Genomic DNA, 25857 nt, shown 5'->3' on the forward strand with positions numbered 1-25857 from the left:
GGGCTGGGTGTGGGTGGGGTGGGGTGGAAATCGGCGGAGAGCGAGAGGAGAGGAGACTGAGACCCTAAAATGAAAGAGATGGATTTTTTTTCTTTTATACTCTATTAAATTCGGTCGGGTCGGGTGACCCGAAACTTCATATATGCAACCCGAAACCCGACCGACAAACTGTCGGGTCTAACTAAGCCAACCCGAACCCGACCGACTGTCTCAGTTTAAACCGTTCGAGGCTGAATTTTCGGGTCGGGTTGGGTCGGGTGGTCGGTCGGGCGGATTTTTTGGACAGCCCTAGTGTTTATGTGACATTTCTTAAAGGTCAGGTGCATCTGTTTGATTTTTGGAGAAAGGTCAGAGATTATTTTGAAATTATCCCTAATAAGTATTCGGGAAAGGCAAATCCTAACAAGTGCCACCGGAGCACAAGTCAATGGGCATTGAATATGAAATATTCTTCAACATTTAATGACATCTTCTAAAAAAATTAGGGGTGTAATCTGCCCTGGCCCTTTTCCCATTTCCATTTCTGAAGCTTTCCAAAAAATCACACCCAGCCCATTCCTAACAAGGTAAATATATGGAATTGAAAAACGAACAAAAATGAAATCACGTCCAGCACATTCTGTGCGCAGATTTGACAAATTTGACAACTTCATTTATTTGTGCATATTTTGGTGGGAAAAAAGTAGAAGATGAAGGAACGATTCCCGCCCGACGAACGTGTAATTTTTTGTCCAATATTTTCAAAGAAAATTCTACTTCCCGCCCCTATGTCGCCCATATATATCAGCCATCACGCCCAGCCCTTTTTTGCCACCCTAATTGTTGTTGCATTTTATTATGTCTTCAATTGATATAGGTTTGAATCCTACATTTTCGTTAAAGTACTAGGCGATGAAAGTTGATTTATTGCAATTTTTTTTTTCACAGAATTATTGCAGTATTTTACAAGTTTTGCTTGTTTGGGAACCGGTTGTGTATCCTCATATTCCCACATATAGGTTTTTGTTTTTTGGCAATAGATTGGACGAAATAGTTTGGTATTTGGTATGAGAATTATGTGGGGCCTCTTCTTATTCACATCATTGTTGACTTTTTTTTTTTACAAACTTACATTAATAGTAATGAAATATTATTGTTGAAAAATATTCCATATTTAATGCCCCTTAACTTGTGTCCCGGGAGCACTTGTTAGCCGGACCGTTCAGAAAAATAAAGGTACATGCCTAAAGAAAATCCTCGAGTCGTACACGAACAATTTTGGAGAGGATCTGTGAATGCCTTTATAAGTTTGAGAAAAAACGTTCTTTACAAGAGGTTTCCGTAAAAATAGGTTTACATCGCTTAATTTCCCGCGTCCAAAAGTGTTTTGAACGATTCGGATTTTAAGGAAAGAGTTAAACTTTTCCTTGGAAGAGTTTTTTTTTTTTTATAATCCGGACCACTCATTGCCAAGATGAGCAGATGAGATCGAACGGCTCCGTAAATAACTTATTCACGGTATGTCTCTAAAAGTTTCCGTATTCTAATAAAACCAGGTCTCCTGTAGGGCTAATGAATCCTTAATTATTTATCATCATCAATAACTTGAACCCCACTCTGTTTTCGATCATTTTGCACGTTCTATATCCTAGCTAGGGTTCTCTTCAATTTTTATCGCGGAATTATCTACTGTTCCGCCTCTCTCTCTCTCTCTAGATCTCATGGCAGCCACCACCATCGCGGACCTTCCAGATGACATAATTTGCAACATTCTAGTAAGAATCCCTGATATCAAATCCATCATTAGATGCAACCATGTATGCAAGACGTGGCGCAAACAGATTCTCCGACCCTACTTCGCCAAATCGCATAGCTCGAGGGGGTCTCCTCCTCTCAGTCTTATGCTCTACCATCCCTCTGACGGGCCCCCCGACCCTGCTCCCTCCGGCATCCTAATCCCCACCAAACCCCGTCACTTCGGCATTCTCGAGGTTGACAACGACAACCTTCCCCGTTTAGGCTGCCCAAATCCCACCGTGGAATTCGAACCTGAGATTTACATCCCCCGCGAGGGCTATGAAAGACGAGTAATAGGAGCATGCAACGGGTTAGTTTGTTTGTGTGTTGACAAGGATATTGTGGTGTGTAACCCAATTCTTCAAGGACGGCAACCTTTTGTCCTTCCAAAACTGCCAGAACAGCCAAAATGGGCATATAGTAGGTCAAGATTGGGGTTTGGGTTTAGTCCATTGAGTGATGAATACAAGGTCTTGAGATGTAATCATGAAACCATGTCATATCGTGAAGGCCATATTATATCGTTCGAGGTTTGTACCCTTGGGAGGGATGATACATGGAGGAGCATCGGGGAAGGAGGTCGCGACGGAAAACCATTCCCTCGCATTTATCATTCCCTTGGTGTTGATTTTGTTTATGTGAATGGTGCACTTTATTGGCTAGGGCGGGACACGGCTTCAAGATTAGTCTTATGCTATTTTGATGTGGAGAATGAGGAATTGGGAAGTACTCCCTCCTTGCCTTGTGAAATCGATGGTATCGTGCAACTTGGAGGTTTGGATGAGTCTTTATATCTTTTCGATATCTATTATAGGCCATGTCATGTTAATGTGTGGGTGATGAGAGATTACATACGTACGGGGGCTTGGACTTTGAAATGGAATTTTCGTCATGGCCTACAAGGACCAATCCAACCGATAAAAATTTTGAAAGACGGAACCGTACTGATGATTCTCTTTAAATATATTCGCGATTATAAAATGTGGTCCCAAGTTCTTCCATATCATAATCCTCAAACAGGATTAGATCGGTATGACGAAGTTCAATTTTGGACCCAATCAATTGCTCTTGTACCAAGCTTCATCTGCCCACCATGGTTGCTATGAAGGGTATAATACTAGGTAAAAACCTCATTGTGAGATCATACTAGATCTTATTGTACATATGTATACTAGATCATGTGATTGTTAGGGCTAAGTTGGTTTTTTTTTTTTTTTAAGGTAGTTTCATGGTCTTCTTATGGCATTTCAATTGCTTGCATGTTGTTCATTTTTTCATTGGTGCATTTTAAAAAGGTTAATGATAAAGTCACGAGTACTTTTTATGATGCGACGATAACTGTTGTGACTTGACATTTTTATCCTCTCTAGACAAAAATAACTATCTTCCCCTTAAAGGCTAGGTTATATTTGAATGCTCAGGCCTGGTTTGGAATATACGGAAAATCTATTTATTTACTTTAATTATATTTTTGCTGGGGGTTTGCTTTTGAAATATTTAGGCCTGGTTTGAAATGTTCAACGTTTCAGAATTATATATTATGAGACGTTATGAAGTGCCGACACTTCTAACTACTTGCCCTATCCGCATTGGGCACCCTGAGGACACACAATTAATGTGTCGGGTACATGTGGCGTATGCAATAAAATTATTTATTGTCAATTAGGGGACAACAAACGTGGATGAAAACATGACAAGGACGATTCATAGTAGAGTAATGAAATGATTTTGGGGTATTATGTACCCTAAATATAGGGGGGAAATACGAATAAGTTAATTTTGACGAAATAATATTAACCATATTTGTTTTGGTTGTTTCGGGATGGAATGTTCATATAAATAACTACTATATGCATATGTATGTGTACACACACACACGCACATGCATACATATGTTTTGCCGTGTACCGCCGTACGTGTCCGTTTCATCTTTTATTTAGAGTAGTTGTGTCCGTTTCATCTTTTATTTAGAGTTGTTGTGTATGTGTATGTCCTTCTAAGCTGAAAAGTGATCTTTGGTTTTATGAAATTAGGTTGAGGACGAGCCGAAGGACTACTCTTTCGATCTTCAGCTCCTTATGGATCAGTTTTTGTGCGTGCCTAGCTACTTTTCACTATGATTTAAGCGAAGTGCACTTTGTTTATATACGATTTTGGTTTTAGATGGGGAAATGTATTTTCTTTCTTTAAATTCTCTGTTAACCTCCAAAACCTTCAATTAATTTACTTCTCTCCCTCAACTCAATCCTCTCTTGTTCTACTTCAACTAATATTGTACAGAAATGCCCATATTCACAACATAATTTAAACCCATGGAAAGGATGAAATAACTTAGTCAATTTGATTCACATGTGCCAAAAGGAGGAGATACCCATAAATAAACAAAATCTCAAAACGATAAAACAAATGGAAAACATGGTGGTCAACTATAGGAACGGATTGCCTCAGGACTCATATGATTATGGTACACATCATTTTTTTCTTGTCTTTTTTTGCGTCATCATTTATTCAGTATTATTGTGTTCATATATGTGCTTCTAAGCTGTAAAGTGATCTTTGATTTTGTCAATAGAAGGTGAAGCTTTGCTGGTTGTAATAATGTTGTGATTGTAGCATTTTACTGCCATGAAGTACAGTTGGTTATAGGCATTTGGTTTACAAGCTTTGCGATGTTCCTTGGTTGTTTTATGGTATGATGTGCGAAACTTGAACGAGTGGTCAATATCCAAAAATTGGAGTTGGACAGTGAAAGGGATAGAAACCGTGTTTTCTAAGTGTTGAAGAGATGGCAAAGGTGCCATTCAAAAAGAAAAAAAAGAGATGGCAAAGGTAGGGTATTTCATATTTGGTTTAAAATCCAATGATTGTTTTACGAGTCAAGGTAAGTAACATTTGTTTGAATCAAGGAATTTTTTTGCAAATGATGCTTGAACAGATGACTTAGGCATCTTGTCATTGTGTTTTGACTTTCGTTCTCCAGCTACCAATTGATTTCACGATCGGTTATTTTGTGGCTTTCATTATGTTCTTCCCCTGTAAATCACAATTTCCGCCTTCAGACGATTTGGCGACTATTTCGTGCATTCGTTTTTGTTTCCTTCATTTGGCATCCATGACTTTTCTCAAGGCGCTGAATATTATTTTTTGATGAAGTGTAGCGTTACGAATCCTTATTGTTTTTTTATTCAATTGTTCAGATGACATTTTTCAACAAATGATGGGTTGCATCAGAATTGAGGCTGAAAATAGGTTTAGGCAAGAGGATTCTTTCCATCGATCTTTGCTACTTATGGATCAGTTTTTCCTGGGCGCCTACTTTGTCATTATGATTTAAGCGAAGTATCTTTGAATTTGTTTTTGTTTTTCGATGAGTCAGTGTTTCATTTTAAACTCTCTCTTTTTGGGTAACTGTTCTAAGCTCTTGAAATATGTCGGATGCAGTTGTACAGTAGCAAACTTCAAGAAAATTAACCAGAAGTCCTGCATTACGATCTGGCAATCAACATGTGGATTTAGGCTATGTTTGGAAGTTTGGAAAAGAAAGAGAAAATAAGAATTTCTCTCTTCGTAAGTTTGGTTTCTAACTTGACTAGAAACTAAAAGAAAATCTTGTAAAGTTACTTCTTTGACGCTTATAAAATTTTCTCTACTCAGCCTTCCCCTCTTCATTTGCTAGTCGGCTTTTTTACTTTCTTTGTTCTTTTTGAAAAAAATCAAACAAGGAAAAGTTCTTTTCCTTCTCATTTCCCATTTATTTTCTTCACAAAGCTAAGCGCATAAAAAGATATTGTTCCAAGGCTTTCCTCCTAATTACCATTCCTCCTCGTTCTCTTTTCCAAGTCCCAAACACAGACTTAACTGGATTTTTATTTTTGTATTAGCCTTTTATTCTTGTTCCATAGTCGATATCGAGTACTGCTTTTATGGAGATTTTACAACCAAAGTAGTTTAGAAACTATTTTCCCAACTCCAACTGATTTTGACGTATTTACCGAGTCCAAGCATATCAAAATATTTTTGAATTGGCAATTTTAAGTTTTTAAGTCGTGCAATCTCCTCCTCTCAAATCCCTATAGAATTGGAGGATGATCTTCCAAAACCATCTAAAATTGTGGACAGTTGCTATATATAAGCTAGTTGAGCTCCCCCACACCATGGAAGAGGGTATGGCAAAGCCATCATCGATGCCGGAGTTTTCGAAATACAATGAGATGCGGGTTAAATGTAAAAGCTTCTTCACAAATACCAGACATCGAGCCTATTTTTATGGCATATATGCTCCGGTGATGAGAAAGGGTACCATTATTTAATGAATAGAATTCTGTAGGAGGCTGCCTAAACGAACAAAAACAGTGGTTTTGCAGACTGAGTAAAGTTTGAGACTTCGGTCTCTCTGTACTTATGCGATGGGAACGTGTCATTTTTGTTGCTGTAATTCTAATGGTTATGAGGTTTGAACACTTATTATGGTTCTTGTGTAGAATTTATTTTTAAATATTTCATGACATTAAAGGGCTGGTTTCTGTTCTTTAAACGTGGATTTAGTTGTTTAAACCACTTTGACTTGGTTTCCTAATATCTATCCTAAAAATTAGAGGAACATCTCTCCCCCTAACAAACTAGGGGTGAGCATGGATCGGATTGGTCTGGTTTTATAGTAATCCAATAACCAAACCACTATTTACGGATTATGAATTTAGAGAACCAAACCAATTCATAAAATTCATAAAACCAAACCAATCCAAACCATTCAAAGGCGGTTTGGTTTCGGTTTTAAACCACGGTTCGTTTAAAATTGAGATATCATTACTATAAACTATTTTAAGTACTTAAAATTGCATAGATAACTTAAACTAAAAGTTATATTGAAATTAATATATTAAAATCATCAAAACTCACTAACATCAATCAACTAAATAAGAATAGAATACATTAGAAAGTAAGTTACTGAGATAAAAAAGTAGGAAATCACTTTACTAAGCCCAAACCATGTATGTTTAGCGTAATGAAATTGTAGGAATAGGAAGTTTAGGAAATTAATATTGAAAGTGAAAGAAAGGAATAGGGTGGTGGAATAGAGTATTAGATAAGGAAATTAAGTTTATTAAGTATATCTAAACAAATTATATACTATATGTGTGTGTGTCTATCATACGGTTCGGATTGGTTTGGAACCAGAACCATTAACGTAAATCCATAAACCAAACCATTTAACACGGTTTTTATTTTTTTTAAACCAAGACCTAACCACATCACTAAAAAACCAAACCAAATTATTCGGTTTGGATTGGTTTGGACTGGATTCACGGTTTCATGGTTATTTTGCTCACCCCTATAACAAACTATTCTAGTATATATTCTTGTCTTCCATACCCACCCGCATCTAATGGTGGCATTTAGGCTTTGATAGTTGATTGTATTTTGGTCAGGTCACTTCTTCCATGAGAATGATTTTGTTCGCCCTCTTCGAAAGAGGATGAATGCTAGCTACCTTCTCTGATTGTCAGAAATAGTGTATGTCTCACACTTCCGTAAAATGGATTCCATTTAGGTTTCATGGTTTCTTTTTGAGTTGAGGGGTTAAGTGACCAACATTCATAGTTGAGGGCTGTTAGTGAAATTAGCCTTCCTTATTTGAAGGGCTTTAAAAAAAGTACTAACAAAACCCTCGCCCATGGAAAAATTATTCAATGCCTTGAGACACCGCCACATAATGTCCCAAGACCTCATTCCATCACACAATTTGGTGTGAGATCAAAATAAGTGTGTATGCCCTATCCAGGAATGGATCCAGAATTTTGTGTAAGTATTTATTTTACAAAATTAAGTGGCAGCATGTGCCCCACAGGACCCCACTTGGGTCCGTCCGCGGCCCCATCTAATATGTGGTTGAAAACGGTGTGGGACACTACGTGGCGGTGCCCAAGGGCATGGAATAATCTCTCCTCGCTCCTGGCATGGGTACCCTTTTTATGAGATACATAGAGATGATATCATGATGTCTCGATGAAAACAAACTAACCCATGTGCTGTTTGCTTCTTCTTGGCAGGTGAGAGAGAATCTCACAATGAAAAGAAACAGAACGATGATATCATGATGTCTCTATCCCAAGGAGTACCATTCTTGTGGATATTCTGAGCAGACTAACCAACTCCACAATCTTCAATTGCAAGTGCGTAAGTTCATATTTCCGCAACTTTAATTTCAGATCCTCAACTTGTTCAACTCCACCTCTTGCTTTCCAACTGTTCTTGGGATTTCTCTCTGTTCACAGTAGATCAGTTGATCAATGCGTTGTGGATAGTGGCATAAGCGGTGATATTTGTATACTCGATACAACCCTTTCGAAATTCAATCCTAAAGAAAAAAAAAAAAACAAACCTACCTAAAAATTGCAATCGATTGCTCTGTTCAATCTAGAAGAACAGAGCAATAGTTGCAAAGCACTGAACCTCAAATGGCTCAAAGACCAAGGACGAATAACACATTCTTGGCGGTGGCTCCAACTGTAATTTCCTAAGATCAAAGCACTTACGAGCGCATTCTGTCAACTTCGTTGATGAATTAAATAGGTCAACGGAACAACCGGTCCCACTAGCTATGTTGTTTGTGCAAGTCCTCTCCCACAAATAGTTATGACTAGCACTAGCAATAATGCCGGTGGGGACATAAAGTACAGGAAGGAATTCTAGAAAATCATGTGTTTATGAAACCAGGATGCAGGATGTTTAAGCCGCCTGGGACGTTTGAACCGGAGTAGAGTAACGAAGGTGGAGGCAAGATAATTCCTACCGCGATGACTTACCCAAGTTCAAGATCTCATGGACCAAGTTAGAAATTCTAATCCTCGTGGCTTTCGTCATATGGGTGATCATTAACTTTACTGTCCTTGAGGCACCTACTCTCTACATTCTTAGAGTAAACCTATGGAGGTGGCACCTATTGGCCACCTTTCTTTTCTGTAGTCGTGTTATTTCTAAATTACTCATAAGCCTAAATATTTTTGTGATAACATAAGTTATATATGCAGCAGGGTGAGAATACATTTTTGGTATGCTATTGAAAAATCACTTTCGAACTTTTTATGGTTTCTAGCCATATGGTTGATGGTTTTGATTTTTGGATTTCTAAGCCTAACTGAAATCGTAAATTATAATGGAATGGTATATAACTAGATCATGACAATTTTGATCGCTATGATGCTTTCCACGGTTTTTTGGATCTTTAAAATTATCAGTATTGAGATGTAGGATCTTCTATATCGAAAAAAGTACTTTGAAAAAATAAAAACTGCGTTGTCAACCCAATATGCTTTGGAATGCCGTTTGAGACGACCACTGCACCAAAGGCCGGTAAATTGAAAATCGTTGGTTTTTATAGCGTTGGTTCGTAGACGAAGATGAATGGAAAGTAAAGTAAAGTTTAATTGGTCGTGTAGAGCTCAGATCACCAATTAAACGTTACTTCCCTTTCGTCTTCGTCTACGAACCAATGCTGCAAGACCAACAATTCTGAGTTTATCGACCTTTGGTTTAGTGGTCGTCTCAAAAGGCATTCCAAAGTGTGTTGGGTTGACAATGTGATTTTTATTTTTTGAAAATACTTTTCTTCAATACAAAAGAACCACAAGCATATCAATATTGATAATTTTAGAGATCCAAAAAACCATGGAAAGCATCGTAGCAAACAAAATCATCATGACATAGTTATATACCATTTCGTTATGCTTTACTATTTCAATTAGGCTTAGGAATCCGAAAATCAAAACCATCAACCATATGGCTAAAAACTATAAAAAGTTCGAAAGTGATTTTTCAATAGCATACCAAAAATGTATTCTCACCTTGCTGCATATATAACTCAGGTTATCACAAAAATATTCAGGCTTATGAATAATTTATAAATAACACGGCTGCAGAAAATAAGGTGGCCAATACGAGCCACCTCCAAAGGTTTACTTTAAGAATATAGAGAGTTGGTGCCTCAGGGACACTAAAATTAATTATCACCAAGATCACGAAAGCCATGAGGATTAGAATTTCGAACTTGGTCCATGAGATCTTGAACTTGGGTAATTCCTCGCAGTAGGAATTATCTTGCCTCCGCCTTTGTTACTCTCCTCTGGTTCAAACGTCCCAGGCGGTTTAAACATCCTGCATTCTGGTTTTGTTATTACATGATTTTTTGAATTCCTTCCGGTACTATTTGTCTCCCCACAGGCATTACTGTTAGTGCCGATGAGAACTGTTTGTGGGAGAGGACTCGCACAAACAAACATTGCTAGTGAGACCTGGTTGTTCTATTGACCTCTTTAGTTCATCAACAAAGTTGACAGAATGAACTCATAAGTGCTTTGAACTTGGGGAAATCACAGTTGGACCCTCCGCCAAAAATGGTTATTCATCCTTGGTCTTTGAGCCATTTGGGGTTCAATGCTCTGCAACTATTGCTTGGTTCTTCTGGATGGAACGTAGCAATAAATTGCAATTTTTAGGTTTGTTTGCTCGGTTCTTCTGGATTGTTTTGGCCGCTATATAAATGAACTAGAAGCGATTTAGGTTCGTGCAATGGTTTAATTTGCTTCGACCCTTTTAGAAGAAATAAAACTGGTTGTTACGATTGCTTATTCTCGTCAATCGTTCTTGTTGAACTGGGGTTGGTGCTGTGCACCACCCGCATGGCATCCGAGTCGTCCGATCGGCAATCCAATAGCTAGATATTTTCAGGGTACTAATAGTTAATGTGACGACTCATGTCATTTATTCCTTCAACTATTTAGAATTAGTGCCATTAATTTAGGCAGTCGCGACGCTGCGTGCAAAGCAATTTTTGTTCGGCTCACGTATTCAGGGAAGTTTTGGGGAGGAAATAAGGGGATAGAGAGCTAGAGAAATATAAGCAATAATTAGTGAAAAAATTTATCGTGGAACGTGTTGAGTGAGAAGGGTGGTTCGGGGGTTTGATTCTATTAGTGCCATTCAACCCTTGTTTCTTCGTCGGAGGTGAAGAGAATAATAGGACATTCACCCTTTGTTTCACGTAATCGCCTCCAAATGTTACACAAACTTTTGTTCATATTTCCGCAACTTAATTTTAGACCCTCAATTTGCTCAACTCCATCTCTCTAGCTAGGTCACAATCCTCCCTCCTTGAAACGCCTAATTGAGGAAAACCCTCAATTTCATAGTACATGTGTTTATGTGACATTTCTTAAAGGTCATGTGCATCTGTTTGATTTTTGGTGAAAGGTCAGAGACTATTTTGAAATTATCCCTAATAAATATTCGAAAAAGGCAAATGCTAACAATTGCTACCGGAGCACAAGTCAAGGGGCATTGAATATGGAATATTCTTCAACATTTAATGTCATCTTCTAAAAAAGTTAAGGGTGTAATCTGCCCTGGCCCTTTTCCCATTTCCATTTCGGAAGCTTTCCAAAAAAATCACACCCAGCCCATTCCTAATTTATATCATGTCCAGCCAATTCCTAACAAGGTAAATATGAGTCCGGCTCCTCTCCAATCCTCCTAAAATTGAAGGATCCTCCAATTCTATTAATAATGAGACACGTGGAGACTATTACATCAAATGGTCAAGAATAAAGGACTCATCTTCATGTGAAAAACACCTAAGAACTTTCCTCCTCTTCTTCCATCTACCACCACAATAACCTACTACTGTCAATCTCGCCCCTTTCTTCCCTCAGCCATCGCCATTAATGGCCACTGCCTTTAACCCGTCTTTAATCCATAGCCACGTCTGTCCCGTTCCCTTAGCCCATCTAATTCTTCCTCCTCCACAGACCTAGACTAATATCAAAAACTCAAACCCACCATTAGACCAATCAAATTTGCTGTGAACATATCTTAAAATTCTGAGATACAAGTGGAGAGGTTTAGTCTTCTTCATCTCCTTCCCCTTCTCTGCCTCGTTTCCTCTCCCAAACATAACTCATCCCTAATCCAACTCTAATTTGCTAAGTGATTGAGTTCACCGGCGGCAGAAGAATTCGGCAACAAATATCCAGTTCGACAGGCCGAACGATTTGGAAAGGAGAGAGGAGGAATGCAATTATGTGTGCTCAATCCTTCAGCTTTTTAATGAGGTGGGTGTAACGTTAAATCCTAACCGTCCAGCACATTCTTTGTGCAGATTTGACAAAATTGACAACTTCATTTCTTTGTGCATATTTTGGAGGGGAAAAAAAGTAGAAAATGAAGCAACGATTCCTGCCCGACGAATGCATAATTTTTTGTCCAATATTTTCAAATAAAATTCTACTTCCCACCCCTACGCCGCCCATTTATATCAGCCTTCAAGCCCAGCCCATACTAGCATGATCGGCGAATCGACAGGGTGAAGAACGAGGAGTGCTGGACTGACATTGAATACTACAAGCAAAACAGAGTGAGAGCCTTTTTTGCCACCCTAATTGTTGTTGCATTTTTTTATGTCTTCAAGTGATATAGGTTTGAATCCTATATTTTCGTTGACGTACTAGGCTATGAAAGTTTATTGCAATATCTTTTTTTTCACAGAATTATTGCAGTATTTTACAAGTTGCTTGTTTGGGAACCAGTTGTGTATCCTCATATTCCCACATATAGGTTTTTGTTTTTTGGCAATAGATTGGACGAACTAGCTAGTTTTGTTTTGGTATGAGAATTATGTGGGGCCTCTTCTTATTCACATCATTATTGATTCTCTTTTTACAAACTTGCATTAATAGTAATGAAATATTATTGTTGAAAAATATTTCATATTTAATGGCCCTTAACTTGTGTCTCGGGGGTATTTGTTAGCCAGACCATTCAGAAAAATAAAGGTACACACCCAAATAAAATCCTCGAGTCGTACAAAGTAATTTTGGAGAGGATCTGTGAATGTCTTTATAAGTTTGAGAAAAAACATTCTTTACGAGAGGTTTCCATAAAAGTAGGTTTACATCGCTTAATTCTGCGCGTCCAAAAGTGTTTTGAACGATCTGGATTTTAAGGTAAGAGTTAAACTCTTCCCTGGAAGAGTTTGTTTTTTTATAATCCAGACCATTGATTACCAACATAGGCAGATGAGATCGTGCAGCTCCGTAAATAACTTATTCAAGGTATGTCACTAGAAGTTTCCGTATCATAATAAAACTGGGACTCCCCTAGGGCTAATGAATCCTTAATTATTTATCATCATCAATAACTTGAACCCCACTCTGTTTTCGATTTTTTTGCACGTTCTATATCCTTGCTAGGGTTCTTCATGCACTGGAAGTTAGTTCTACCCCATCAACTAGGAGGAGAAGAAAAAAACTCCCACACCACAGTTTGTTGTGAGGGTTCTCTCTCTCTCTCTCTCTCTCTCATGGCAGCCACCACCATGGTGGACCTTCCAGATGACATAATTTGCAACATGCTAGTAAGAATCCCTGATATCAAGTCCATCATTAGATGCAACCTTGTATGCAAGACGTGGCGCAAACTGATTCTCCAACCCTACTTCGCCAAATCGCATAGCTCGAGGGAGTCTCCTCCTCTCAGTCTTATGCTCTACCATCCCTCTGATGGCCCCCCCGACCCCGCTTCCTTCGGCATCCCTATCCCCACCAAACCCCCTCACTTCGGCATTCTCGAGCTTGATAACGACGTCCTTGCCCGTTTAGGCCGCCTAAACCTGACATTCAGATCTAACGTTTACATCCCCCGTGAGGGCTATAAAGGACGAGTAATAGGAGCATGCAATGGGTTAGTTTGTTTGCGTGTCGATAAGGGTATTGTGGTGTGTAACCCAATTCTTCAAGGACGGCGACCTTTTGTCCTTCCAAAATTGCCAAAACTGCCAAAATGGGCATATAGTAGGTCAAGATTGGGGTTTGGGTTTAGTCCATTAAGTGATGAATACAAGGTCTTGAGATGTAATCATGAAACCATATCATATCGTGAAGGCCATATTATATCGTTTGAGGTTTGTACCCTTGGGAGGGATGATACATGGAGGAGCATAGGCAGAGGAGGTTGCAACGGAAAACCATTCCCTCGCCGTTATTCGTCCCTTGGTGTTGATTTTGTTTTTGTGAATGGTGCACTTTATTGGCTAGGCCGGGACACGGCTTCGAGATTAGTCTTATGCTATTTCGATGTGGAGAATGAGGAATTGGGAAGTACTCTCTCCTTGCCTTGTCAAATTGATGGTATCGTGCGTCTTGGAGGTTTGGATGAGTCTTTATACCTTTTCGATGTCCATGGGTATAGTCATGTTAATGTGTGGGTGATGAGAGATAACATACGTACAGGGTCTTGGACTTGGAAATGGGATTTTCAGCTATCATATGGGCTACTTGGACCAATCCAACCGATAAAAATTTTGAAAGACGGAACCGTATTGATGATTCTCTTTAAACTCTTTAAATATATTCGCGATTATAAAATGTGGGGCGAAGTTCTTGCATCTCATAATCCTCAAACAGGATTAATTCAGTATGAGGAAGTTCAATTTTGGACCCAATCAATTGCTCAATGTGAGATCATACTAGCTCTTATTGTACGATCATGTGATTGTTTGGGCTAAGGGTTTTTTTGACCAAATAAAATTAACCATATTTGTTTTGGTTGTTTCGGGATTGGATGTTCATATAAATAACAACTACTATATGCATATATATGTGTAGTTGTGTACACACACGCACATGTGCATACATATGTTTTGCCGTGTACCCGCCGTACGTGTCCGTTTCATCTTTTATTTAGAGACTAGAGTAGTTGTGTTTGTGTATGTCCTTCTAAGCTGAAAAGTGATCTTTGGTTTTATGAGTAGTTCGTTCATTCGTGATTTTGTTTTCTTTATTTGGTGTCCGTGATGACTTCTCCCAACAAACTGATCAGTACATCGTTGAATATTGAATGTGCTAATAATATATTACTCCTATTATTGTTTCTAATTTCTTCAATTGTTCAGATCATGTCCATTCTTCAACAAAATCACAGCCGGGTTGCATCGGAATTGAGGTTGAGGACAAGCCGAGGGACTACTCTTTCCATCTTCAGCTGCTTATGGATCAGTTTTCGGGCACGCCGCTACTTTAATTTTCACTATGATTTAAGCGAAGTGTACTTTTGTTTATATACGATTTTGGTTTTAGATGGGGAAGTGTTTTTCTTTCTTTAAATTCTCTGTTAACCGCCAAAAACCTACAATTAATTTACTTCTCTCCCTCAACTCAATCCTCTCTTGTTCTACTGGAGTAATATTGTACAGAAATGCCATATTCACAACATAATATAAACCCATGGAAACGATGAAAAAACTTAGTCAATTTGATCGATTCACATGTGCCAAAAGGAGGAGCTAACCATAAATAAACTTGTACTAATACTAATACAAAATCCCAAAACGAGAAAACAAATGGAAAACATGGTGGTCAACTATTGGAACGGATTACCTCAGCACTCATATGATTACGGATTACCTCAACTCAATCCTCTCTTCTTCTTTTTTTGTCTTTTTTTGTGTAACAAGAAAAATGGATGCGCAAAAAGCATGAATATAAGTTTAGCCTTTCATACATAGTTTTTACCGTGTACCCATTGTGTCCGTGTCATCATTTATTCAGTATTGTTGTGTTCATATATGTGCTTCTAAGCTGTAAAGTGATCTTTGGTTTTGTCAATAGAAGGTGAAGCTTTGCTGGTTGTAATAATGTTGTGTTTGTAGCATTTTACTGCCATGAAGTACAGTTGGTTATAGGTATTTGGTTTACAACAAGCATTGTGATGTTCCTTGGTTGTTTTATGGTATGAGGTGCGAAACTTGAACAAGGTAAAGGTAGGGTATTTCATATTTGGGTTAAAACCCAATGATTCTTTTACGAGTCAAGGTATGTAACATTTGTTTGAATCAAAGAATTTTAGCTCGAACAGATGACTTAGGCATCTTGTCATCGTGTTTTGACTTTCGTTCACCAACTACTAGTTGATTTCACGATCGGTTACTTTGTGGCTTTCATTATGTTCTTTACCCTGTAAATCACATTTTCCGCCTTGAGACGGTTTGGTGACTATTTCGTGCATTCTTGTTTTTGTTTCCTTCATTTATCATCCATGACTTTTCTCAATGAGCTGAATATTATTTTTTGATGAATTGTAGCGTTCAAATCCTTATTGTTTTTTTTATTCAACTGTTCAGATGACATTCTTCAACAAATGATGGGTTGCATCAGAATTGAGGCTGAAAATAGGTTGAGGCAAGAGGATTCTTTCCATCTTTGCTGCTTATGGATCAGTTTTTCCTGTGCGCCTACTTTGTCATTATGATTTAAGCGAAGTATCTTTGAATTTGTTTTTGTTTTTTGATGAGTCAGGTTGTTTCATTTTTAACTTTCTCTTTTTGGGCAACTGTTCTAAGCTCTTGGAATATGTCGGATGCAATTGTACAGTAGCAAACTTCAAGAAAATTAACCAGAAGTCCTGCATTACGATCTGGCGATCAACATGCGGACTTAGGCTATGTTTGGAAGTTTGGAAAAGAAGAGAAAAATAAGAATTTCTCTCTTCGTAAGTTTGGTTTCTATCTTGACAAGAAAAGAAAAGAAAATCTTGTAAAGTTACTTCTTCGACACTTATAAAATTTTCTCTGCTCATTCTTCCACTCTTCATTTGCTAGTTGGCTTTTTTACTTTCTTTGTTCTTTTTGAAAAAAAATCAAACAAGGAAAAGTTCTTTTCCTTCTCTTTTTTTTTTTTTTGCTCGGCTCCTTTTCCCTCTCATTTCCCATTTATTTTCTTCACAAAGCTAAGCGAATAAAAAGATATTGTTCCAAGTCCCAAACACTATTTTCCCAACTCTAACTGATTTTGACGTATTTACCGAGTCCAAGTATATCAAAATATTTTTGAATTGGCAATTTCAAGTTTTAAGTCGTGCAATCGATCTCCTGTCAAATCCCTATAGAATTGGAGGATGATCTTCCAATACCATCTAAAATTGTGGACAGTTGCTATAAGTTGATCTCCCCCACACCATGGAAGAGGGTATGGCAAAGCCATCATCGATGCCGCAGTTTTCGGAAAACAATGAGATGCGGGTCAAATGTAAAAGCTTCTTCACAAATACCAAACATCGATCCTATTTTTATGGCATGCTCCGGTGATGAGAAAGGGTACCATTATGCGGGTCAAATGTACTTCTAATGGTTCTATGGACTATGGTTTATGGAGGTTGAGTACACTTGTGAGGTTTGAACACTTATTATGGTTCTTGTGTAGAATTTATTTTTAAATATTTCATGACATTAAAGGGCTGGTATCTGTTCTTTAAACGTGGATTTAGTTGTTTAAACCACTTTGACTTGGTTTCCTAATATCTCTAGCTCCTATAAACTAGAGGAACATCTCTGCCCCTAACAAACTATTCTAGTATATATTCTTGTCTTCCATACCCACCCGCATCTAATGGTGGCATTTAGGCTTTGATAGTTGATTGTATTTAGGTCAGGTGATCACTTCTTCCATGAGAATTATTTTGTTCGCCGGCCCTCTTCGAAAGAGGATGAATGCTAGCTACCCTCTCTCTGATTGTTGTTGGAAATAGTAGTATGTCTCACACTTCCATAAAATGGATGCCATTTAGGTTTCATGGTTTCTTTCTGAGTTGAGGGATTAAGTGATCCACATTCATAGTTGAGGGCTAGTTGAGGGCTGTCAGTGAAATTAGCCTTCCATATTTGAAGGGCTTTCAAAAAAGTACTAACAAAACCCTCGCTCATGGAAAAATTATTCAATGTCTTGGGGCACCGCCACGTGGTGCCCCAAAGCTTCCTTCCACCACACATTTTAGTGTGGGACCAAAATTAGTGTGTATGCCCTATCCAAAAATGGATCAAGAATTTTGTGTTAGTGGGGGTGCACAAATTAGTAAGCTTACTCCATACGCCCATAATTCCTTAGTTAATACCGTACAATTTATATCGGTATAATAACAAATTGGTAACTATATGTGAAACTGTATCTTACAATTTATAGAAAGGGATGTATTTGCACAAAAAAGATGGTGTGAAAATTCGCATTATAAGAAATAGATCAGTCAAATACCCTCGTAAAAAAAAAAATCAAGAGTAATTTTATTAGAACATTATCACAAATTTATTGGGCATAATTTAAATATTTAAAATATTAATATTTATTTTACAAAATCGAGAAGGAGCACGCGCTCCACAGGACGCCACTTGGGTCCGTCCGTGGCCCCATCTAATGCGTGGTTGAAAAGGGTGTGAAATACCACGTGGCGTTGCCTAGAGCATGGAATAATCTCTCCTCGCTCATGGCATGGGTACCCTTTTTATGAGATAAATAGAGATGATATCATCATATCTCGATGAAAACAAACTAACCCATGTGTTGTTTGCTTCTTCTTGGCAAGTGAAAGAGAATCTCACAATGAAAAGAAACAGAACGATGGCGCCCAGCACCGTATTCTCCATCCCCAAATACCATTCTCGTGGATATTCTGAGCAGACAACCCATCTCCACAATCTTCAATTGCAAGTGCGTAAGTTAATATTTCCGCAACTTTATTTCAGATCCTCAACTTTTTCAACTCCACCTCTCTAGATCGCAACCCTCCCTCTTGCTTTCCAACTGTTCTTGGGATTTCTCTCTGTTCACAGTTGAATCGGTTGATCAATGCATTGTGGATAGTGGCATAAGCGGTGATATTTGTATACCCGATAAAACCCTTCTGAAATTCAATCCTAAAGAAAAAAACAAACAAACTTACCTAAAAATTGCACTTGATTGCTCTGTTCAATCTAAAAGAACAGAGCAATAGTTGCAAAACATTGAACCCCAAATGGCTCAAAGACCAAGGACGAATAACCCATTCTTGGCGGTGGCTCCAACTATAATTTCCCAAGATCAAAGCACTTACGAGCGCATTCTGTCAACTTCGTTGATGAATTAAATAGGTCAACAGAACAACCGGGTCCAACCGGCTATGTTGTTTGTGCAAGTCCTCTCCCACAAATAGTTATGACCGGCACTAGCAATAATGCCGGTGGGGAGATAGATAGTACCAGAAGGAATTCTAGAAAATCATGTGTTTACGAAACCAGGATGCAGGATGTTTAAGCCGCTTGGGACGTTTGAATCGGAGTAGAGTAACACGGGTGGAGGCAAGATAAATCCTACCGTGTGGAATTACCCAAGTTCAAGATCTCATGGACCAAGTTAGAAATTCTATTCCTCGTGGCTTTCGTCATCTGGGTGATCGTTAACTTTACTGTCCTTGAGGCACCTACTTTCTACATTCTTCGTGTAAACCTATGGAGGTGGCACCTAGTGGCCACCTTTCTTTTCTGCAGTCGTGTTATTTCTAAATTACTCACAAGCCTAAATATTTTTGTGATAACATAAGTTATATATGCAGCAGGGTGAGAATACATTTTTGGTATGCTATTGAAAAATCACTTTCGAACTTTTTATGGTTTCTAGCCATATGGTTGATGGTTTTGATTTTTGGATTTCTAAGCCTAACTGAAATTGTAAATTATAATGGAATGGTATATAGCTAGGTCATGACGATTTTGATCGCTATGATGCTTTCCACGGTTTTTTGGATCTTTAAAATTATCAGTATTGAGATGTAGGTTCTTCTATATTGAAAAAACTACTTTGAAAAAATAAAAACCGCCACTACAAGAAAAATTACCTTGGGTGATGAATGAAAATCGTCACAAATTGTATATTTTTCGTCACAAATAATATAGGTGACGAAAAAAATTTGTCGGCTAAAGGTTGTCGGGGATTCCTACTTGGTGACGAAATCTATTTTTCGTCACCTATAGTGTCTTTTGATGACGAAATCTTTCGTCACTAAAAAGTGAATAATTGGTGACGAAATTTTTTCCTCGCTTATTATGCTATTTGACGACGAAAAAATTCGTCACCAATGGGTCACATAGGTGACGAAAATTTTCGTCACCAATATAAGTAATTGGTGACGAATTTTTTCGTTGCAAAAGACGTTTTCATATGGGAAAAAAATCCTTCTTTCATGCTTCTACTGGGTTTTGAACCCGAGTCCCTTGAATTTTTCGCGCAAGCTCCGACCAACTGCACCACATACACTTTTCAATAAATATTTGAAATATCTAATATATAACATATATGTTTAACATGAAAATGTATTTCGAATGTAATTTTGAACCATTAAACAATAAAATTAGCAATTTTGATAAACATGAAAGTTGTAGGCAATTGAGTTATTGTTCAAACCCAATTTAAATTATCTTAATCGGAATTTTTAGTAAAGAGTTATGTCCGAAATACATTTAGTGACAAAGCACAATTCATAAATTTCATCACGAAAGGTACCCATTTGACGACAAAATATATTTTTCGTCGCTGAAAGCGTTAAAATAGAGACGAAATTATTTTTCGTCACCAAAGTTAAGCATTTGGTGACGAAAAAAATATTTCGTTACTAAATTGGTCTAAATTGGCGACGAAATATATTTTTTGTCACCAAATGATTATCTTTGGTGACGAAAAATAATTTCGTCACAATTTTTAAGCTTTCGGCGACGAAAAATGTATTTCGTCGGCAAATGGGTACCTTTGGTGACGAAAATATTTTTTTCGTCGCTAAACAGATATAATTAGTGATGAAATTATTTCGTCACAGAAGTTGTCAAAATAGTGACGAATTTATTTTTTCATCGCCAAATATACTCATTTAGTGACGAAATTAAATTTCGTCGCCACTTTATCGTCACCAATGTTCATTTTTCTTGTAGTGCGCGTTGTCAACCCAACACCCTCTGGAATGCTGTTTGAGATGACCACCGCACCAAAGGCCGGTAAATTCAAAATCGTTGGTTTTACAGCGTTGGTTCGTAGACGAAGACAAAAGGAAAGTAAAGTTTAATTGGTCAAGTAGAGCTCAGATCACCGATTAAACTTTACTTCCCTTTCGTCTTCGTCTACGAACCAATGCTGCAAGACCAACAGTTCTGAGTTTACCGACCTTTGGTTTAGAGGCATTCCAAAGTGTGTTGGGTTGACAATGTGATTTTTATTTTTTGAAAATACTTTCTTCAATACAAAAGAACCACAAGCATATCAATATTGATAATTTTAGAGATCCAAAAAACCATGGAAAGCATCATAGCAAACAAAATCATCATGACATAGTTATATACCATTTCATTATGCTTTACTATTTCAATTAGGCTTAGGAATCCGAAAATCAAAATCATCAACCATATGGCTAAAAACCATAAAAAGTTCGAAAGTGATTTTTCAATAGCATTCCAAAAATGTATTCTCACCCTACTGCATATATAACTCAGGTTATCACAAAAATATTCAGGCTTATGAATAATTTATATATAACACGATTACAGAAAATAAGGTGGCCAATACGAGCCACCTCCAAAGGTTTACTCTAAGAATATAGAGAGTAGGTGCCTCAGGGACACTAAAATTAACAATCACCAATATCACGAAAGCCATGAGGATTAGAATTTCGAACTTGGTCCATGAGATCTTGAACTTGGGTAATTCCTCGCAGTAGGAATTATCTTGCCTCCGCCTTTGTTACTCTCCTCTGGTTCAAACGTCCCAGGCGGTTTAAACATCCTGCATTCTGGTTTTGTTATCACATGATTTTCTGAATTCCTTCTGGTACTATTTGTCTCCCCACAGGCATTACTGTTAGTGCCGATGAGAACTGTTTGTGGGAGAGGACTCGCAAAAACAAACATTGCCAGTGAGACCTGGTTGTTCTATTGACCTCTTTAATTCATCAACAAAGTTGACAGAATGAACTCATAAGTGCTTTGAACTTGGGGAAATCACAGTTGGACCCTCCGCCAAATTAAAAATGGTTATTCGTCCTTGGTCTTTGAGCCATTTGGGGTTCAATGCTCTGCAACTATTGCTCGGTTCTTCTAGATGGAATAGAGTAATAAATTGCAATTTTTTGGTTTGTTTGCTCAGTTCTTTTGGATTGTTTTGGCCGCTATATAAATGAACTAGAAGCGATTTAGGTTCGTGCAATGGTTTAATTTGCTTCTACTGGCCTAAGACTTATAACCCATATGTTATATGCAATCCGGTTATCAATGAGGATGTGATTGTGCCCCAAATAGACAAGGGTTATTTTGATCAATGTAGTTCTGGGTTTGGATTCTGCTCGGGGACTAATCAATACAAGGTGTTGCGTCTTTTATATCCACGTATGGGGTTTGGGTGATAGGGTTAATCAAATTGGAGGCTGAAATCAATACTTTAGGGACTAATTTGTGGAGCAGAGTTGGAGATGCTCCGCGCTGCCTGCATTGGTATCCTGGTGGTTGCTTTTTAAATGGGGCTCTTCATTGGATCGTCTACGACACCGAAAGTTGTTTCAAATCGATGTGTTGTTTCGATTTTGGGAAGGAGATATTCCAACCAATTTCAAGGCCATCTCAACTCTGTGGGGTTTCTGGACAGCTTGGGGTTTCGTTGGAACGGATAAAGATAGGGGTGTTGAAGAATGGTCCGTCAGTATTTCATCGCCCTACTAATTATATGCTTGATATATGGGTGGTGATGGAATATGCGGCGATGGAGTCTTGGACTAAAGATTTTGTCATCAAAATCCCAAGTCCTTACAATAATCTTCTTTGTCAACCACTAATGGTTTTGAACAACAGGGATATCTTGATGTTGTATGCTTTAACCACCCTGCTTTCTTGGAATACGAGGGACAGAAGTATTAGAAAGGTCAGGGTCAATGGAATTTCATCTGTCATTAGAGCGACGACATACATTCCAAGCTTTGTTTCAATAAAGAACGTTGCCGCGGGGAGATACTCTTAAGGTACCGTGCATTCTGTGGAATTTGAATAGTCTTAGCAATTTCTTAATCAGTTCTCATATGATAATGGTACAAAAAAAAAAAAAAAAGATGCGCAAAAAGCTAAAGGTTCTGTATTCCCAAACTTTGGCATGAATATAAGTTTAGCCTTTCATACATATTTTTTGCTATGTACCCGCCGTGTCCATGTCATCATTTATTCAGTATTGTTGTGTTCATATATGTGCTTCTAAGCTGTAAAGTGATGTTTGGTTTTGTCAATACAAGGTGAAGCTTTGCTGGTTGTAATAATGTTGTGTTTGTAGCATTTTACTGCTATGAAGTACGGTTGGTGTTGAAGAGAAAGCAAAGGTGCCATTCAAAAAAATAATAATATATCGTTCTCCCCTCTCGGTTGGCGTTTGCTAGCCACTAGAGCAAGTAAGAGAACCTACAATGAATGAATGGAGATGGCAAAGGTAGGGTATTTCATATTTGGGTTAAAACCCAATGATTCTTTTACGAGTCAAGGTAAGTAACATTTGTTTGAATCAAGGAATTTTCGCAAATGATGCTCGAACAGATGAACTAGGTGTCATTTTTTCCGTGTCAATTTTTTTGAAAATAACATAGATGTGCACAAAGTTGATTAAAAGTCACCAACTATATGAAGAACATGAGGACATTAGAATTTATTACCAGGTACCTAATGGTATATCATGAGTTGAGTAACGAGACTGAGAACACGCGCGCAAAGGAGTATATATATAAGAGTAAAGGTTTATATACTATAATGTATCGGACAAAAAGAGTAAGAGTACGAGTGAGGTTCATTCTATATTCTGGCTGAATATTTGTTTAGGCACCTAAGAATCCGAGAGTGGGAAGAAACACTGGTGGAAATCATACCCTTCTCTCCATTATTTTCAAGTCACAAAAACATGGATCAGAAAATTGCAAAGGAACCTGCGTTGGAGTTGTATTTCACTAGAACACCTGAACTTCCTCTGGTGAAATTGATCGGGGCAGCTTGTTTCATATTCGAATTCAGGGTATGCGCGAGTTATCTCTATGTAAAAGGAATGAATTTTAACCGTAGCGTTAGCCCTTAAGATTGTAATTACCTGCCAGATATAGGATAGTATACAATAAACAAATGGAATTTTTCCTTTTGTCAGATATAACATCCGAAATCTACTTAATTTGTTGATTAGTGTTTGGCTTGGCTATTTCGTATAGACAAGGAAAAATACAACGAAAGATATTGGAGGACCTTGTTAGTTCATTATTCTTTTACTTTTGTTCTAAAAATGTGGGAAGAAATTTATCCTTTGCTCATCTTCTGGTTATTCTTATACACGATGGTAGTTCAACAACTTCTAGACTTCGTATTCCCAAAAGAGTTTGAACACACACTGATGCTGGAAGTGAATAGTCAAATTTAATGGTCTAATTCATGATCCAGTTACCACGAGTGACTGATATATGATTATTGGCATATTTGGGTGCAATATAACTTTCCATATGAAGCGCTCCTAAGAGATATGCCATTTGGTGAAAAGGTGAGTTCATGGATGAGTCTTTTGTGACTCTGAATCTATCGCAATGTTATGAAGAGTTGAACTTCTTATTACCACGCCCAGTGCGACTTTATCCTGACCCTGATTCACATATGAAGACAGTGTTAGGTCTCTATGAAACACACTTCATTCTAGTTGTCGTAGACTCACAGAATCACAGTAGTGTTCGTCACGTGTCAGTCAGACGTGCTGAGTTTCGTATCGCCCTCCTTATGTGGCATAGCACATCTCAGGCCATGTCATATTTGGATGTTTAGGCCTGGTTTGAAATGTTGTCAATTCTAAGAATTAACCTGAAAAATGATCTTTCGTTTCGTCAATTCAAGGTGAAGCTTTACTAGTTGTAACATTCTGTGTTTGTAGCATCTTACTTCTATGAGTAGAGTTGATGATAAGTACTTTTAATTTACAAGCTTTGCGATGTTCCTCGGTCGTTTTGTGTAGCAACATGCGGAACATGAACGAGTGGTCGAAATCCCAAAAATCAGGAGTTGGACAGTGAGAGGAATAGAAAAATGTTTTGTAAATATTGAAGAGATGACAAAGGCAGGGTATTTCGTATTTGGCTTTCGACCCAATGTATCTTTCTTATGAGTGGAGTATTTTTAAGGAAAATAACCATGGTTTGTTTCGAATCATCTCCGCATTGAATCGGGTGAGAGATTTTTTGCAAACAATGTTTGGACAGATAACTCATGCATCTAGTCATCGTGTTTTCACTCTCGTGTTCCAACTACCATCTTATTTTGCGCTCGTTTATTTCTGGCGTCCTGTATTTTCTTCTCTCATAAATCACTTCATCCCCCTTCAGATGGTTTGATGAGTATTTTTGTGCATTCATGATACTCAAATCGGTATCTATGAATTTTCTCAACAAGCTGATTACATTGGTGACTGAATCGTCAAGTTAATATGCATTCCTATTGTTTCTCTCTTCAATTGCTCAGATGGCCGTTCTTCAACCAATCATGGATTGCATCAGAATTGAGCTTGAGATTAGGTCGAGGACGAGGGGTTCTTTCCATTCTTTGATGCTGATGGATCAGTTTTTCCCCCCTATTTTGTCGTTAAGATTTATGCTAAATGTCTTTGTATTTGGTTTTGTTTTTGTTTTTAGATGGGGCGGTGTTTTGTTTTCAGCTTAAATAACATCTTGGATGCACTTGTACAGTTGCAAACTTCAAGAAAATTAAGCAGCAGTCTAACGAATGCAGAACGAAAAACTTTACTTCATGCATTGGCTATCAAAGTACAACACTTTCGATTGTCCAATGTATTTGTGGTTGTAAAATGATTGATCACATATATTCATAAACTATTCACAATCACAATCTGACCAACAGTTCGACATTCATTAGTTTCGCATGAAGAGTGCCCTGCCCACAGGAAGCACCTACTCCTATCAAAATGAAAAGCGAGCTAAACTTCACTAAACAAGAAAGAAAAGCCCTTCATTGAACAACATATCTCTCTAGGAAAATAGAGAAATGAAGATCCCAAACCAAGAAGCCGATAGTGTCATCTGAACGCAATTCATTTCTGTGGATACCCTCCCGGTGGACGCGGGGCCTCTTTTGAGTCGCTGTGGGAGTTGGCATTCTTGCTACAAGATTGTTCAACCAAACGTCGCACCTTGACACCCGTTGGGGCTTGTCGTTGGAATCGAAGAAGTGCCCATTGC

At 38.0% G+C, this 25857-nt stretch overlaps 1 protein-coding gene across 2 annotated transcripts in view; it reads left to right on the forward strand.

The window, feature by feature from the left end:
• The first annotated feature begins 1615 nt into the window (after positions 1-1615).
• LOC131322913 (F-box protein At3g07870-like) overlaps positions 1616-25857 on the forward strand; it is a 96704-nt gene continuing 72462 nt past the window's right edge. Inside the window, exons 1-2 of one of the 2 annotated variants that reach the window (XM_058354500.1) lie at positions 1616-2897; positions 15947-16134. In XM_058354500.1, the coding sequence (XP_058210483.1) occupies positions 1701-2882 (1182 nt within the window). In that variant the 5' untranslated portion in view covers positions 1616-1700 and the 3' untranslated portion in view covers positions 2883-2897; positions 15947-16134. Of the gene's footprint in view, positions 2898-15946; positions 16135-25857 lie in introns of those variants that run through there. The other variant, XM_058354501.1, reaches the window with a different exon arrangement.

This window comes from Rhododendron vialii, chromosome 4a (assembly GCF_030253575.1).
Source record: "Rhododendron vialii isolate Sample 1 chromosome 4a, ASM3025357v1".
NCBI lineage: Eukaryota > Viridiplantae > Streptophyta > Magnoliopsida > Ericales > Ericaceae > Rhododendron > Rhododendron vialii.